This window comes from Benincasa hispida, chromosome 11, assembly GCF_009727055.1.
Source record: "Benincasa hispida cultivar B227 chromosome 11, ASM972705v1, whole genome shotgun sequence".
Taxonomy (NCBI): Eukaryota; Viridiplantae; Streptophyta; class Magnoliopsida; order Cucurbitales; family Cucurbitaceae; genus Benincasa; species Benincasa hispida.
This window is the reverse complement of record NC_052359.1, coordinates 76757639-76776100: the sequence shown is the minus strand read 5'-3', so window position 1 is coordinate 76776100 and position 18462 is coordinate 76757639. Positions and strand designations below refer to the sequence as shown.

Sequence of the window (18462 nt, the reverse complement as noted above, 5' to 3'; positions counted from 1 at the left end):
ATAATTGTACTTGGGATTTAATTTCTCTCCTTGCAGGAAAGAAGGCTATCGGTTGCAAATGGGTGTTTGCAGTTAAAGTCAATCCTGATGGTTCTGTTGCTCGGTTAAAAGCGCGCCTCGTAACGAAAAGCAACGCACAAACTTATGGCGTTGACTATGCTGATACTTTTTTTCCTACAGTAAAAATGGCATCTGTGAGGTTGTTTATTTCATTAGCTTCAATCAATCGTTGGCCTTTACATTAACTTGATATTAAAAATGCATTTCTTTATGGTGATCTTCAAGAAGAGGTGTATATGGAACAACCACCAGGGTTTGTTGCTCAAGGGGAGAATGGAACGGTGTGTCGCCTTCGTAAATCCTTGTATGGATTAAAGCAGACCCACGAGCTTGGTTTGGTAAATTTAATCAGGTGATTGAAAGCTTTGGAATGCGGAAGAGCAGGCCAGATCATTCGGTCTTTTTTAAGAGATCTGAGGGTGGTGTCATCTTGTTAGTCATATATGTGGATGATATTGTGATTACTGGTGATGATGCTTTAGGTATTTAGTCTCTAAAGACCTTTCTTCATAGTCAATTCCATACAAAAGATTTGGGCATGTTGAAATACTTCTTAGGAATTGAGGTAATAAGAAGCAAGAAAAGAATTCTATTATCACAGAAAAAAATATGTACTTAATTTGTTGACTGAAACAGGAAAGCTAGGGGCTAAGCCATGTAGTACCCCAATGATGCCAAACTTACAGCTCACAAAAGATGGAGAATTGCTAAAAGATCCTGAAAGATATAGGAGGTTAGTGAGAAAACTTAATTACCTTACAGTGACTCGACCCGACATAGCCTATTCAGTAAGTATTGTGAGTCAGTACATGTCATGTCCTACAGCTGATCATTGAGCTGCATTGGAACAGATTATTTGTTATTTGAAGGCTACTCCCAGGTGTGGTTTATTATATAAGGATTATGGTCATACTAATATTGAATGTTTCTCAGACGCCGATTGGGCAGGATCTAAAGAAGACAGAAGATCAACATCAGGGTATTGTGTTTTATTTTTTTTTTTTTGTGGTAATTTGATTTCTTGGAAGAATAAGAAGAAAAATGTGGTGTCACATTCAAGTACAGAATCAGAATATAGAGCAATGGCACAATCTGTGTGTGAATTGATTTGGATTTATGAACTTCTTGTTGAGTTCGGATTTATGAACTTCTTGTTGAGTTGGGATTTGAAATCACCACACCGACAAAGTTGTGGTGTGATAATCAAGCAGCACTTCATATTGCGTCTAATCCAGTATTTCATGAAAGGACTAAACATATTGAAGTTGATTACCATTTTGTACGTGAGAAAATTCAACAAGGGTTGGTATCTACAAGATATGTGAAGACTAAAGAACAATTAGGAGATATCTTCACGAAAGCATTGGATGGAAGACGTATAGATTATCTAGTGTAACAAGTTGGGCATGATTAACATATATGCTCCAACTTGAGGGGGAGTGTTATAATTCTATAGTTAGGGTTTTCCATTCTTGTAAATATTTTGTGATATTTTCCTTTTCTATGCTTTGTACACTTGTATATATTCATATCTTTGGTGAATGAATAGAGCATTCTGATTCTTTCTCAAACCTAAGAGTTTTACAGTCCCTAAGTAGAGTTGTCCGCTAGTTGATATAACAGAATGATATCATTTCAATTACATTATGTTGACTAGATATTGCTAGAATCATTTTTTTATTTCTTATTTTCTATACTTAGGCATTAGGAACTAACTTCAAACTTTAGGGACAAACTAGGAATCAAATTTAGATCTCAAAAACTAGACGCGTCGCTTTTAAAACCTCAAGGATCAAATAAAAACTAAATTCAAATCTTAAAAACTAAAAGTATTAGTTTTGAAAACTCAAGAATCAAACTGAATTAAGTTCAAATTTGAGGGACCAAAAGTATATTTTACCCTTAATTTTTATTTTTCTTTTTTTTTATCAAAAAAGGTACACTATTCCCTCTGGAGTTGATAATGTATCTGCTGCCCAAAATCCTAAGGTTACCTACAACCTTATATTATACAAAGAATTACAAAAAGTAAAACCCCCAAAGTCCCTAAGATGGTAATGGCCACTTCAACTCCATAATAAAGTCCCCCAGACGCTAGGTATACTCACTCACACTTGGGAAACCGACCTTCCGTATTTATTCTGTCTGTCAAAACTCATTCACTTCACAAACTTAACTGTTTTAGCAAACACCACCCTAGTAATATATAAATGTATGATACATTATAACTAAGTAGATTTAGTTTATTTTTTGATCATGTACGTCATAGGGAAAAATGGTTTAACGAACATTAACCAATAGAGTAATAAATAAGTTGCAATAGGCAATTCTAACATAAGTTTGGATAGTCAAAGAGAACACTGCATAAAATAGGTAAAGAAATTGCAAACAGTACACACCCATCCATGAGGCAGCTTTTCTCCTTGCAACGTTTGATTTGAAATAGCATCAGAACTTGTCTGTAATTTAAAGTTCGGTTATTGTTCTCATAAATTATTAAGAGAGAAGCAATTGAATAAAGAATATGAGAAGGACCATTGAACTATCATTGCTATCAGAAGTACACAAAGTCTAGAAATCCCAAACATGATCCAAAAGATTACTCATAAATCTGAACGAAATTTAGGTGCATAAGCTTTTCTTTGTAAATCTTCTTTTTAAAGATAAGAAAAGGGAAAAAAATTTATTAAAGTATTTCCTCATCAGGGGGAAGGGTAAATATTGGTTTAACGGGGTCAAATTGGTCTGTGGCTATTTAATAAGACTGTCAAGGTGTGTTTTAGGAAGTTTGGCACATCAGTCCTTACAGAATTGCTGTGTTCTGCCTCTTCTTTAAGAATACCCCTAGCTCTTAGCTTCTGCTTGAGGTACTCGGGCAATGCTTTGACAGCCGAACTTTGTTCTGTTTCCCTAACCTGTCCCTGGATTTTCTGGCCAATCGTGTTATTTCCTGAAAGCAGGACTATAATGAAATGAACCGATTGGAGGTCAACATCAAAATCAAGCAAATGGAAAAGGTTTTTACCAATGGCAACAACTCCAGGCTTTGAAGCACCATAGAAAGCACATCCACCAGGGACGCCATATCCATTTCCAATTTCCAAGTTCCCTGACATGACAATAAAATGTCATTCTCCATGAAAGGGAAAAAGAATATTATATGTTTGAGTTTGTTGGTATCTTCAATATGAAATAACAATCTATCACGGTATCATTCAGAGAAGAATCGTCACATATCTGCCTATTTTATTAATTATTTCAAACTGGTCTCTGAACTACGAAAAAATTGATGTGGAAGGCCATAAAATATTTTGTTTTAGATATATGAAAATTTGTTTGATATTATTGAAATTACATAAAAAAGCCAAGGGAACTAAAAAGAAAAAGGTATCCACTTGCCGTTTATAGTAGTTGAAGTATAATTATAATTACAAGGAAGTTACACAAGAACAAGAATAAGAGCTGCAAGCCACAAAAACAAAAGGTCAAAAGCAAAAACAAGTGAAATCCCAATTTGCATTAAACAATATAATGAGAATATATTGTCTTCTTCCCTTTCCTCTCTCAAAAACCTCATCAATGTCGCCAACCAAACCCTTCAATCTCTCTCCAATATAATGGAAATATATTGAACAAGAGAAGTTGCAACCCAAGAGGAGGAATTCAAACACGCAGCATTGCAATCATTTTTCCAACTGTATCCATCTGTCCTAAAAACGTTTCATGTTACACTTAAGCAAATTGTTACACAAGGTCAATAGTTCAACATGAGAGTGGGGGATTCAAACTTTTGACATTGAGGTCGATATGCATTTTCTATGTCAATTGATTGTGCTCATGTTGGCTTGTTACAGAAGGTGTACAAGAAGTTGACCTACCATACAACTCTCCCATGATTGAAAGAGAAAGCCAGTTACAAAGAACTGATTTAACTCGGTGCTGTTGAGGCAACCCCGAGCAGCACCTAAGGCAAGAGGCGATGCGCTTGAGGGCCTTTGCACCTTGTATGCAGCTGGGGAAAGCGACTTTTTTAAAGCAATTTCAATCATGTGCTCACCCTGCTACGCCTTTGGTCGTCTTGCTTAGTCCAAGGCATGCGCCTGATTAAAATAACATATTGTTCTTTTTTATTTTCTTTTTTCAACAAATATGCTTATAACGTTATAACCCACCATCTAAGCCCACAGAAAAAGGCCCAACAAAGGCATGCACCCTAAATATTTTTTATTCAGCCTTAGATTTAGGTGAGGATGATGCTGATTTTGACATTTGATGATTGTAAAAAGTATTTTTTTCTCTAATTTCCCATAGAAAGAAAAGGTTTTCTTAAATAGAAGAAATACCCTTTTTTTTAAAAAGGAAACGGTTCATTATATTAATAAATAGAGAAGAGCTAAGGCTCATAATACAAGAGAGTTATACAATGAGCAAAACAGGAATACAAGTGCTTCTATAAGGATCAGAAGGTGCACCCGGACGTCTCAACTAGGTTGACACTCCCTTAGCACCCTCATCACTTCCAAATCAAACCCATAACTGGGAAAGACAATAACAAGATTACAAAATGAGGGAACAATAACCGTAGTACGATCGAAAATAAAGATCTAAAAACAGAACCAACACAGTGGCCTAAAACTTATGGAAATAAATAAAAAGTTCAAAGTAAATGTGTGTGTGTAGTGGGGGGGGGGGGGGGGGGGGGTTTTGAAGATGAAGGCCCCCCAGTTGAGATTGAAATATGAAAGACTATAGGCAAGGAAGGGATCGGAGAGGAGGCTTGACGGCGGGCGGCTTCAAAACGGTCTTGGCATCTAATAGCTTTGTTATGGAAAAATCGTTTGATTTCTTTCAAACCAAAGGTCTGCCAAGAGGGCTTTTATTGCATTACACCATAGTAGACGTGTGGAGTTGTGGAGATTAGGGCCGGCTAGGAGTTGTAATACATTGCTTTTGAAATCATTGCACAAGATCCATGAAAAGTTGAAAAAACACAGCAGTTTTTTCCAACACCAATCTGAATAAGGGCATGTAAAGAAGAGGTGAAGGGAGTCCTCACTGTGTTGGGGATAGAACAGACAAGCTGAGGGAGGATGCTGGTTGTTTTCTTTGAAGAACTTCAGCTACATTCAGCTGACCGAAAAGCATAATCCAAATGAGAATATTGACTCTTCTTGGACTCTTTGTTTTCCAAATAGCCGAGAAGATGGGCTTTTTCCAAAGGGGAGAAGGGTGTTAGGTGTACTTTAAGGGATTTAACGGTGTAGAGGCCAGTGGTTGAGATGGACCACACTCTTTTATCAAAAGAGTGAGGACTTCTACTTACAATTTCCTCCAACAAGACCTCGAAAGCCAACACTTCTTCATCTTTGAGCATCCTTCAGAAGGTGATGGACCAAGAAGCCATGCTACTATCCCAATGATTAGTAACTGAACCACTGGGAAGTATGGTGATTCTGAATAAGCTTGGATAAAGGGTGCTGAAAGGAGAAGATCCTTCCCAAGTGTCTAACCAGAATGCAATTTGGCTGCCATTACCAAGTTTGAAAGTGGCCAAAGAATCTACCTTAAGCCAAGTCTTTGAGATGCTAATCCATGGACTTTTCAAGCTTCTACCCCCTTTTCCTGCTGTATGCCGATCAAATGCATCTTTACCATGAATACTTCTTATAACTTTGCCCCAAAGAGAGTTTTCCTCGTTGAAAAATCTCTGTCCCCATTTAGCAAGGAGTGCAATATTCATAGATCTGAAACCACCAAGGCCTAGACCACCATCTGCTATAGGTTTTTGAACCAATTCCCATTTAACCAAGTGATTTTGCTTGCTGCCCTTGTTGCCTTCCCTAAAGAAGCTTTGTATTATCCTTTCCAATTTAGATACTACTCCTTCAAGCATGAGGAAGATGGCCATGTAATGAATTGGAAGGTTTGAGAGGACTGAAGTGCATAGAATGGCTCTTTCTCCCCTAGAGAGATTAAATCTCTTCCATTTGTCAAGCTTAGCCTGCACTTTGTCTAGGACCGGCTGCCAAAAGGAGGCTCTTTTCGGGTAACCCCCTAGAGGCAACCCTAGGTAATAAAAAGGAAGATGGTCAGCCGAACAATTCAAAGATGTTGTATTAAAGAGGTCACTGTCGTCCACATTGATGTCATAGAGGGCTGATTTATCCCAATTTACCTTTTGCCCTGAACACCATCCAAAGAACTCCACTGCATGTTTAAGTTTTAAAAGCATAGAACTGTCATATTTACAAAACAGTAAGGTATCATCCGCGAATTGGAGTATGGAGACTTGAACTTGCTCCTTGCCTACCATAAAACCTTCAATAATGCCGGATTGATTGAATCTGGAAATTAAAGCACTCAATACTTCACTGACTAGAAGATAAAGGAAAGGGGAGAGGGGATCACCTTGCCTTAGCCCTCTTGAAGCAACCACTCTTCCCTTTGGTCTCCCATTAATGAAGATCAAGTAAAGTGGGTTTTTTACACATCCCATGATCCATTCTATCCATTTCTGCCATTCTATCCATTTCTGATTGAAATCCTTGGATCTTAACACTTTTTCTAGAAAATCCCAATCGACTCGGTCAAATGCTTTTTCCATATCAAGTTTAAGGATCCATCCCTCCTTTTTTGCTCTACACTCTCCAACAGCTTCATTGGCTATAAGGATGGGATCCAAAAATTGTCTTCCTTCTATGAATGCACATTGGGAGGGAGCAATAATGTTGGGCATAATCCCTTTCAATCTCTCAGCTAGCACCTTAGCAATGACTTTGTATATTAAGGAGGTTAAGCTAATGGGTCTGTAATCACTGACCTTAATTGCTACTTTCTTCTTTTGAATCAAACATATGAAGTTCTCCTTTATGCAAGCATTGATCTTACCATTCTTGTAGAAGTCATCAAAGGTATCTTGGAAGCTTGACTTTAGAAGAGACCAAAATTTCAGCAAGAATTTTGAAGTGAAGCCGTCGAGGCCTGGAGCTTTGCTTTTGCCAAGGGCTTTTATAGCTGAGAAGATTTCTGTGGCTGAAAAATTAGTTTGCAAGAAAAGATTCTGATTCAAATTCACACAAGGCCAATCTAGGTTTATTGGAAGATGCCTCTGCCCTAGGGATTTTAGAAAAAGACTGCTGTAATAATTGATTATTAGGTTTTCAATTTCTGCAGTCGACTTTGTTGGCACTCCTTGCTCATCAACTAACTCATTTATAAAGTTTTTCCTCTTTTTTGCTGCTAAGAATCTATGGAAAAAACTTGTATTCTCATCTCCCTGCTTGAGCCAATTTAACTTGCTTTTCTGTAATAGGTTGATTTCTTCCAGCTTATATAAGGCCATAAGTTCTAATTTTGATGAAGCCCAAACTGCATAGTCACTGCTGGAAAGGGGGGAAATCTCAGCAAGAGTGTCCCATTTTTCAATTTCTGCTAGCAGCCTCTCCTCTTTCTTTTTTAGTTCTTCCTTAAAGCTGTAATGCCACTTTTTTACTGCTGTTTTGACTTCTTTCAGCTTCTGATTTAGTACAAATCCAGCTCATCCATGCGTTTTACTGTCAAACCATGCTTTTTCTATGATTTGGATGCATTCTTTGTTGAGTAACCAGCTATTGCAAAACCTGAAAGGTGAGGGACCCCAGCTGAAAGAACTGGCCTCTAGTAAAATTGGGTAGTGATTTGAAAAAATTCGGGCTTGTCTATTGGTTCTAGAGTTTTCAAATAACTCATCCCATTCTTTTGATATAAAAAACTGGTCTAGTAAGGATCTTGAAACAGTGTTACCTTCCCTTGACCAAGTGAAGTTCCCATTACTCAACCGAATTTCCATGAGTTTTGCTTGCTCAATGAACTTATTAAATTTTCTCATACCTCTTGTACTTCGACCCAAGGGGAATCTCTCATGTGCCCATCTTGTGATATTAAAATCACCACCCATGCACCATGCCTCTTCACAATAAGCTACCAAGGAAAGTAGTTCTTCCCACACAAATTTTCTTTCTTTGTAGTCAGTTGGCCCATAAACATTAGTGACCCAACAAATCTTTTTACAAATAGTGGTACATTTTATTGAAAGGGAGTAACCACCTTTAAGGGTTTCTAATACCGAAATCATATTTGTGTCCCACATTGTCAACAACCCGCCAGAAGCACCAAAAGATTCAACAAAATCTCATCCAACATCTTTGAAACTCCAAATAGATTTAATAAAACTTGCATCAAAATTTTCTTTTTTGGATTCTTGAATTAGCACTATTGAGGGGTTAATTTTCTTTAGGAATCGTTTAAGGGCCAGCCTTTTATTACTATCTTTGAGGCCTATTGTATTCCAGGACACTATCTTCATCTTTTTCGAAATCAGGGTTCAGGGCCAACTGAAATTCAATCCAGAATTAGGTTGCAATCAGTGATTATGCTTAATAGATGTGTTGGGAGGTCAGAAGAGGTTGATGGGGGGCGGGGTGGGCAGGGCTGAGAGCTTTTACCTCAGGAATAATGTCCTCCTCTGGTTGAAACAGAGTATTTAGGTCAACAAGCAAGGGTGCTTCTGTTTTTGACTCTTCTTGGTCTCCTAAATTGCTGATCCAATCAGTTTCCTCACTACTAATACTGAAAGAGGAGTCGAGAGGGCAATCCTTCTCTTTAATTACTGAAGCTTCTGAGGGAAAATTGGGAGTTCTTTTCAGGAATGGGCCCTCCGGATTGGGTGGGGGGAGAGAAATTTGACATTCTGACCTGGTAAAAAGAGGGTGTTCTGGAAATGAAGGTTCCTGGCTTCTTGGAGCTGACCAGACACTCATTTGGGGGTGAAGCCGAGGCTTTTGGAATATTCCTTCAGATATTTTCTTCTAATAAATGGTTTGGGAAAGTCTTGAAGAGGCAAGAGGGGTGGCGTGCTCTGTGCAGCCGCTTATGGTTTGCTTTGCAGGGTTTAGGGGGTGGTTTAGTGCTAAAGGGAGGAGGATGCTTGGGAGAGGAAGAGGCTGAAGGGAGAACCACGTTGCAAGGGAGAAATTACTTTGTTTTCTTTTTTCTTTTTGGCGCGAGTGTCTTTTCAGATTCAATAAGTGAGAAGTCGGCTGGGAATCCCTTCTCTTTCTTCTTAATGGCAGCAAGCGGGTTAAAGTCGGGCTGTGGAACACGAGGGGCCTTAGTACTTACACTAGGTGCTTTAGCTGGTGATGCATTTAAGTCAGAGGACTTTTCGACTTCCTTTAGCTTAAAAAAATTCCTCTCGTAGGACTGCAGCTGCAAGGCAGGGGAGGGGGACTTTTCAACTTCCATCCTTGACAGATTTCCTTCGTCAAGGCTTAACGGACGGTTTAACTCCTCTTTCGACAATGAAGACTTTTGAAATTCTGAGTTATTACTGACTAAACCCAAAGGTGGTGGCTTTTCGACTTCCCCTGATTCTCCCCTATTGAATTTCGAAGTCTGTGGCTTGTGGAACTCCTTCTTTTCTGCTTTTACGTTTGGACTTCTTGAGAACTTTGGCTTCGATTTGGTTGACAATAGGAAGGACCAATCGGATAAATCAATTAAATCAATTTGGGAAGTGGCATCTTCATCCTTCAGGGCTTCTTGTATTCGAATTAAATCTATTGGGTTCGAGAAGTCCTTAAACAGAACTTTAAAAGTAGTTTTGTAGACTGATGACAGCAAGTTATATCACCAAAATTTAAGTAAAAACTTCCACGAATTTCATCCTTAATTTCAATGGTGGCTGGCATGAATCCACATAGATTTTTCCTAACTTGAATTTTAGCTCCTAAACAGTTGATGAGATTAAGAATTTCTGAAGCAATTACAGTTAGTCCACCAAAATAAGCCTCGATTGCCTTGAAGGTACTTCTACACCAATAATCTAGGGGAAGGTTTTTTTATTGCAATCCATCCCCCATAACCTTGCATTACTGAAGGCCTTCCATGACTAAAAGGGTTCCATTTTTCCAGTAGAAGATGAAAAGGGCCATACTTAATCCATTTGCCCTGTAATGGCACTTTTTCGGTGACGTCTCCTTGACTGAGTTTGATGAGAGCCTTGTCTGCAAACAGAGGGTTGATGACAACATTGGTGCCTAGACACATACTTAGTTCTTTGGCAATTTCCTTTCACCCATTTGATGCAAGAAGTCTTGAAATAATCCATAAATTACTAAAATCTTCAGGCAAAACATCACAATTCTTCTGCGTCCAGAAAGAGTGGTTACTCTGCTTCTTCGAGGGTCAAACAAGGGAGGGTGAAAAAGGAGAAACCAGGGGGAGCAGGGGTTTATAGGCTTCTAAAGGTTCGGGAGAGGAAATACCACAAGAGGGGAGAGTTGGACTGATACTACTGACCGGCCTCTGTTTAGGGGAGGGACAAAGTGAAGGAGAACTAACCTGGAAATCAAGGGGTGCTCTGAAATTTTGGATGCAGCCTTCGATCATATCCTTAAAATCTTGCCAACCTGCTTTTTCATTGTCAAACAGGATATGGATATTCTTTCTTCCTCCTATGATTGGCCAAACAGCACATTCTACAAATCATTTCTCCTTTGCACGAAATTTGGCCAACCTTATGAAGCTTTGATCAACTCTTTCCTTTAATAAGAAGAATTCAAAGGTGGAACCATATAAAAGTCTGCGAAAACTCTCAAAGAGCCAATTAGTTGAGGTTAAGGAGAGAAGAATGGACTATCCTTTCTTTAAATCTTTTAAAAGGAAGTCGTATCCTTCTTGCCCCATAAGGAAGGTGTGGTCAAGGATGCGGCAGGATTTAAAGGCCATGGCTGGAAACAGGGCAGAAACAGGGTACAAAAAAAGATCGGGAGGAGGGAAGGGGCCGGAGGGTGAGCGGAAGGGAGAGGGTGAGGGAGGCGGTCAAGGGGAAGGAAGGCAAGGGAGGACATGATGAGCTCCGGTGGGGTGGTCGGAAGGAGGGCGCGGGGGGAAGGAGAAAGGGAGGAGAGAGGGGAGAGCATTTTGTTACTTGATTAACAAACCTTGAGTTTCAATGCATCTTGTTTCGTCAATAGAAGAAATACCTATTAAAAATAAGGAAAATATGAATACAACAAATATATCCCAAAAAGCAATGAAAATATTAACAAGAAAGGAAATAATCAACACTCCCCCTCAAGTTGGTTTGAAGATATCATTCATAGTTAGCTTGTAAATCAGATTATTGAATTGCCACTTTGGGAGACCTTTAGTTAACACATCTGCAATTTGCTCTATTGTCGAAAGATAGCGAATGCATATTATTCCTTCACCAATCTTCTCCTTTATGAAGTGTTTATCAACTTCAATATGTTTCGTCCTATCATGAAGGACTAGATTGTGCACAATGGAAATTGCTACCTTGTTATCACAATAAATGCGCATAAGCATTGTCTGAGAGATTCTCAATTCTTCCAATAGTCTTCTTATCCATATACCCTCACAAATACTATGGGCTAATGCCCTAAATTCTGCATCTGCACTACTTCTTGCAACCACACTCTGTTTTTTACTTCTCCAAGTAACTAGATTTCCTCCAACAAAGGAACAATAACCAGAAGTGGATCTTCTATTAGTCGTGTTGTTTGCCCACTCAGCATCAGTGTAAACTTTGACATGTAGGTGGTCATGCCTCTTAAACAATATATCTTTTCCAGGAGTACCTTTCAAATATCTTAGGATTCTATAAACTACATCAAAGTGAGCTGGTCCAGGAGCATGCATGAACTGACTTACCATAATAATTGCAAAAGTGATGTCAAGACGTGTGAGAGAGATATATGAGTCTCCCGATAAGTCTCTAGTACTTTTCTTTTTCTTCTCTCTTTTTCAGTTGCAGCTTCCAGTTTCAGGTTCTGCTTAATCGAAGTTTCTACTACCTTGCAGCCAAGTAAACTTGTCTCTTTCAGTAGACCAAGAATATACTTCCTTTGGTTGACAAGAATGCCACTTTTGGACCTAGCAAACTCCATGCCTAGGAAATACTTTAACGTTCCTAGGTCATTGATTTGGAAATCATTAGCTAGTTTTTCCTTCACGAAAGCCAGTTTTGTCTCATCATTACCTATAAGTATGATATCATCAACATACACTATCAAAACAACCACCTTGTCATTCCTGTATGTCTATAAAACATAGTATAATCAGCTTGACTTTAACTGAATCCATAACTTTTGACGCCTATTTTAAAACGTTCAAACCAGGCTTTAGGAGATTGTTTAAGGCCATATAATGCTTTTCTTTAACTTGCAAACTTTGTTAATCCCGAGATCCACCTCAAAACCCGGTGGCAAGTCCATAAATACCTCTTCTTCAAGATCCCCATTGAGAAAGGTATTCTTAACATTAGGTTGATAAAGAGGCCAATCAAAATTAACTGCAACAGATAGCAAAATTCTAATAGAATTAATTTTAACAACTGGAACAAATCTTTCTTGATAATCAACTCCATAGGTCTGAGTGAACCCCTTAGCAACCAATCTGACCTTGTATCTTTCAATACTACCATCAGCTTTACATTTTACAGTGAACACCCACTTGCATCCCACTGTTTTCTTATCTTTTGGTATGTCCCATGCACAATTTTATTTCAGCGCATTCATCTTTTCCATCATTGCTAATTTCTAATTCAAATCATTTAGGGCCTCATGTATATTCCTTGGAACAAACAGGTTAGTTATTTTGGATGTGAAAGCTTTATGATTGTCAAATAATCTATGATAAGAAAGACAATTTGCAATGGGATATTTGGTACATTTACTGGTACCTTTCCTATGGGCAATTGGAATATCAAGATTAGAGACATCTAGTAAAGAAGTATGCGAAGAACTTAGAGAACTATGAGAAGAACTGGGAGAATTATGGGAAGAAGAGTGTATGTTACCTGGATTTTCAAAATCATTCATCGAAGGATTAGATTGGTCCTGTGATAGATCAATTGTTTGTTCTCGATTCCTTTGAATCAAGTTTCTTTTAGTATAAACCCGAAGTTCAGGTTTTCGATTTGTCAAATCAGTTTGTAGTGTTTCTCCCCCCTGAAGAAGAACTTTCCACACTTGGCATCTAAGGACTAGAACTCAATTTTAGAATCAATGATGTTTGGGATAGGTGAAGTGTCCCACAAATTATCTTCAAGGTTAGAAGTCTCCCCCAGAAAAGAATTTGGGCTAAAAAAGGTTGATTTTCCAAGAAAAATACATCCATACTCTCAAAATACTTTTTGGTCAAAGGGTCAAAACATTTGTAAGCCTTCTTATGGGATACATAGCATACAAAAATGCATTTAACAGCTCGAAGATCAAGTTTAGTTTGAGTAAGGGTAGGAGTATGAACATAGCAGTACACCCAAATAATTTTATTGGTAAGTCAGAAAACAACCAAACAGTAGGAAAAAATTCTTTAAAGTGATTCAGAGGAGTTTTAAAATTCAAAACCTTAGTTGGCATTCAATTGAATTGGTATGCAGCTATAAGGATTGTGTCACACCACAAATATTTTGGGACATGCATAGAAAACATAAGGGCACGAGCAACTTCAAGTAAATGTCTATTTTTTTCATTCAGCAAGGTCATTTTGTTAAGGAGCATCACGACACGTAGCTTGAAGAAAAATACTCTTATCTTGCAAAAAAAATGGTTAATTGTTCATTAAAATATTCGATACCATTATCAAAGTGAAGAATGCGGATTTTAGTTTGAAACTAAGTCTCAATCATATTATAAAACCAAACAAAAACCTCTTTTACCTCGGACTTTTTTGTTAATAAATAAAGCTAAATTAAACGAGTGTGATCATCTATAAAGGTAACAAACCAACGCTAACTATGAGTCAAAACTTTAGAGGGAAACATCAGTATGAATTAAGTAAAAAGGTGAGGAAACCTTGTAAGGTTTGGGCAAATATTTGGCTCGATGATGTTTGGCAAAAATGCAACTTCCACAATGAAAAATTGAACCACCAAAACCTTTAAATAAATCTAGAAACAAATACTTTAAGTAAAAGAAATTTAGATGTCTTAATCTACGATGTCAAAGCATTATAGTTTCTTTAACAAAAGGAAAATAAACACTACTCAACCCCTAAACTATTTTATGACTAGATGAGACTTCATCAAAGTAATAGAGACCACCAATCATCCTAGCATGTCCAATCGTCTCCCCTGAGTCCTGATCCTAAAAGGTACAATGAGTTTCACAGAAGACAACACGACAGTTAGAATCCTTAGATATTTTACTAATAGATAACAAATTGCAAGCTAATTTTGGAAAAGAAGAACAGAATTAAACAAGAGTTTCATTGTCAAAGGAATAGTTCCTTTTCTTGCAATAGAGGTGAAACTACCATCGATATTGCAAATTTTTTCATTGCAATACATAGGAGAGTATGATTCAAAGAAACAAGAGAGACTAGTCATATGATCAGAGGCTCCATAATCTATAATCTATGGAGATGAGTTAAGGCAAGAGAGAGCTTGAGGAAAATTACTTGATTGTGCCAACGAAACACAAGAATTACCAGACGATAAATTAGTCTTTAGCAGCTGCAGAATTTGATCAATTTGCTCTTATTAAAAAGACTGGAGTCCACAACAATAGCATTAGAGGCATGCTGATGAGAATTTTTCTCACCTTGCTTAGAACTTTTCCAATTCGTAGGTTTCCCATGAAGTTTCCAACAAGTTTCACACATATGCAGATGTTTATTGCAATAGTCGCATCAGACACGAGATTTCTCATGTGTCTTGTTGGATTGGTCAGACGCCTTCAAAGCAGTATTTTCAGTGACCAATGCTGAACTTTCAACTGAATCAATAGTTTTTTGTTAATCAAAATGTTAAAAGATAGAAAATAGAGAACACTAGGTTTACGAGGAGAACCCTAGAAGAGGGAGAAAAAACCACGATAGAGAGTCTCTTGTTATTCTTTTTAACCCACAATGAAAGTTACAATAGAATTCATATTTATAGGCTCTAGCAAGCCCTAAAATAAAAAAGGAAATAAACCTAGGGTAAAGTAAAATACTAAACTACCCTTGGGATTATAAACTATCAACAAAGCTCCTTATTTCCAACATTCCCCTTCAAGTTGGGGCATAGATGTCAATCAGATCCAACTTGCTAACACACGAGTCAAAACTTTGCCTGAGTAACCCTTTGGTTAGAACATCAACAACTTGTTCACTAGATGGAATATACAGAATACAGATACTGCCATTGTCCAATTTTTCTTTTATAAAGTGTCTGTCAATCTCCCATGTTTCATTCTATCATGTCGTACAGGATTATTGGCTATGCTTATAGCCACTTTATTATCACAATAAAGCTTCACAGGTAGAACACTGTCTTGGTGTAGATCAAACAGAAATTTCTTCAACCAGAGTTTTTCACAGATTTCCAAACTCATAACTCCGTATTCATCTTTAGCACTGCTTCTAGCAACAACACTTCGCTTCTTACTTCTCCAAGTAACTAGGTTACCCCACACAAAAGTACAGTATACAGAGGTAGACTTTCTGTCAATAACTGATCCTACCCAATTAGAGTCGATATAAGCCTCAATGCATTTCTTGTCAGTTTTTCTGAACATCAAACCTTTACCTGGTGAACTTTTCAAATATCTCAAAATCCGATTCATAGCTTCCATATGTTCTTCATAAGGTGCCTGCATAAACTGACTGACAACACTAACAGTATAGGAAATATTTGGTCTAGTGTGAGATAAATAAATCAGTTTTCCCACTAGACGCTGATACCTCTCTTTATCAACAGGAACTATCAACAGAATCTCCCAGATTCGTAATGAATTCAATAGGAGGGTCAGCAGGTCTACATCCAGTCATACCTGTTTCTTTTAACAGGTCAAGAGTGTATTTCTATTGTGAGACAGAGATCCCTTCCTTTGATCTTGCCACCTCCATTCCGAGGAAATACTTTAGATTCCCTACATCTTTGAACTCAAACTCATCAGCCATTTTCATTTTTAACCTGGTGATCTCAACAGCATCATCTCCTAACAAGACAATATCATCAACATACACAATTAGAACGCCAATTTTCCCAAATACTGACCTTTTTGTAAACAATGTGTGATCAGAGTGTCCCTGAGTGAAACCTTGGGACTTAACAAAGGTAGTAAACCTATCAGACCACGCTCTCGGGGTACTGTTTCAAACCATACAAAGACTTCTTGAGTTACAAACCCGATGATCAAACTGAGCTTCAAAACCTGGGGGCTCATATACACCTCTTCTTCTAATTCACCATTCAGAAATGCATTTTTCACATCAAGTTGATGGAGAGGTCAGTCTTTATTAACTGCAACAGAAAGAAGGACATGGACCGTGTTTAACTTCGCTATAGGGGAGAAAGTCTCAGAATAATCTATCCCATAAGTTTGAGTAAACCCTTTTGCTACAAGTCTGGCCTTGTACCTGTCTAGAGTTCCATCTGATTTATACTTCAGAGTGAACACCCACTTGCACTCAACTGTTTTATGCCCTTTAGGAAGAGCAACAAGGTCCCACGTATTATTCTTTTCAAGAGCTCTCATTTCTTCCACGATGGCAATCTTCCACTCAAGAATTTCCATAGCCATATGTATTTTTTTCAGTATTGTTACTATATCAAGATTGGCCGTAAATGCCTTGAACTCAGAAGACAGATTACTGTCAGAGATACAACTATACATGGGGTACTTAGTGCAGGATTTGGTGCCCTTTCTCAATACAATGGGCATGTCAAGAGAAATATCATAATACTTTAGTTTGTCTGATTCCTCATCTGTAATGGGATTTTGATTACATTTTCCAGCCTGATGAAGACTCTCACCTCTTGTGTTTTTGTCGAAGTCTCATCACTGCTTGCAACCCTGTTATTCTCTAGAACTAACATATTATTCTTGTCATTCTCAGCCAAATAAACAAATATCATCCTCAACACACAAGTTAATATTATCAGGGCCATTAGTACCTTGAGTTGCATTGGTTCAGATTCATGGATCGGAGTCGGCGAAGCAGGGGACACTATTTCCTTTATGATATTCTTTCTGTAGTAGGTTATCCAAGAGACTTGTTTAGTGGGTAGAACGATGTCATGGGCACTCAGGATGGGTTCAGGAAGGTCAACATGGACGGAAGATGTGGACCAGTTAGTCTCTTCACTAGTATTCTCCCCCTGAAGATGACTAACGAGAAAGAAAGGTTTATCCTCAAGGAACGTTACATCCATGGAGATGAAGTATTTCCGAGAAGAAAGGTGGAAACATTTATGACCTCGCTGGTGAATGGGATGCCCAATGAAGACACATTTATGAGCTTGAGGGGTAAACTTAGTTTGGTTAGGGCCATAACCATGGACAAAAGAAGTGCACCCAAAAACTCAAAGAGGAACATCAGGAATAAGTCACGTAGTAGGGTATAGCCCTTGAGGCATTCAAGAGGGGTTTGGAGTTGAAGGACACAAGAAGACATTCGATTAATAAGATGAGCTGCAGTTAAAACTGCATCCCCCCATAAATAAGATGGAAGTGAAGTAGACAGCATGAGAGACCGAGCAATCTCAAGAAAGTGAAGATTTTTCCTTTCAGCCATCCCATTCTATTGAGGTGTATAGATGCACACGAGCTTTGATGGACAATGCCTTGAGAAGACAGAAAATCCCAAAAGTATTATTAAGGAACTCACGACCATTATCACTAGAAGAATAACAATTTTGGTGTTGAATCAAGTCTCAACAGTAGTGTAAAATTGTTGAAATACCGATGAAACCTCAGATTTATCTGTGAGGAGAAAAACCCATGTAAGACGAGTATGATCATCAATAAAGGTCACAAACCACCGTTTCCCCGAAGAGGTGGTAGTATTTGAGGGACCCTAAACATCACTATGAATAAAGGTGAAGAGCTGAAAAGGTTTGTAAGGTTAAGACGAAAAGGTGACCCTATGTTGTTTTGCACGAATGCACACATCACAAGATAGAGAAGAGACATCAACTTTATTGAATAATGAGGAAATAAATATTTCATGTATTTGAAATTTGGATGACCAAGGCAAAAATGCCACAACATACAATCTTTTTCTGAAGTTGAAAAATAAGAAGACAACAAACTAGTCCTATAACAGTTCCTAGAGAAAGCATCATCATCAAGGACATAGAATCCCTATTGTGTCGAGTAGTGCCAATCGTCTTTCCCGAGCTCAAATCCTGAAAAAAAATATTATCTAGTGAGAAGGCAACTTGACAATTCAAATCTCTAGTTATCTTACTAATAAATAGTAAATTGTAAGATCTTTTGTAAAGTTAAACCATCTAAAGGAGAAATATGACTCTTGCCCGCAATAGGAGTAAAGGACCCATCTGCAATTCGAATCTTTTCATTACCAACACTCAGAAGATATGATAGAAAATTATCAAAAGATCCAGTCAAA

At 37.9% G+C, this 18462-nt stretch overlaps 1 protein-coding gene across 3 annotated transcripts in view; it reads right to left on the bottom strand.

The window, feature by feature from the left end:
- LOC120092051 overlaps positions 1–18462 on the bottom strand; it is an 84743-nt gene that overhangs the window by 34037 nt on the left and 32244 nt on the right. For all 3 annotated transcript variants that reach the window (XM_039050244.1, XM_039050246.1, XM_039050247.1), the window contains 3 exons: positions 3086–3169; positions 2868–3010; positions 2460–2519 (listed from right to left, as the gene is read on the bottom strand). In XM_039050244.1, the coding sequence (XP_038906172.1) occupies positions 2460–2519; positions 2868–3010; positions 3086–3169 (287 nt within the window). The remainder of the gene's footprint in view (positions 1–2459; positions 2520–2867; positions 3011–3085; positions 3170–18462) is intronic.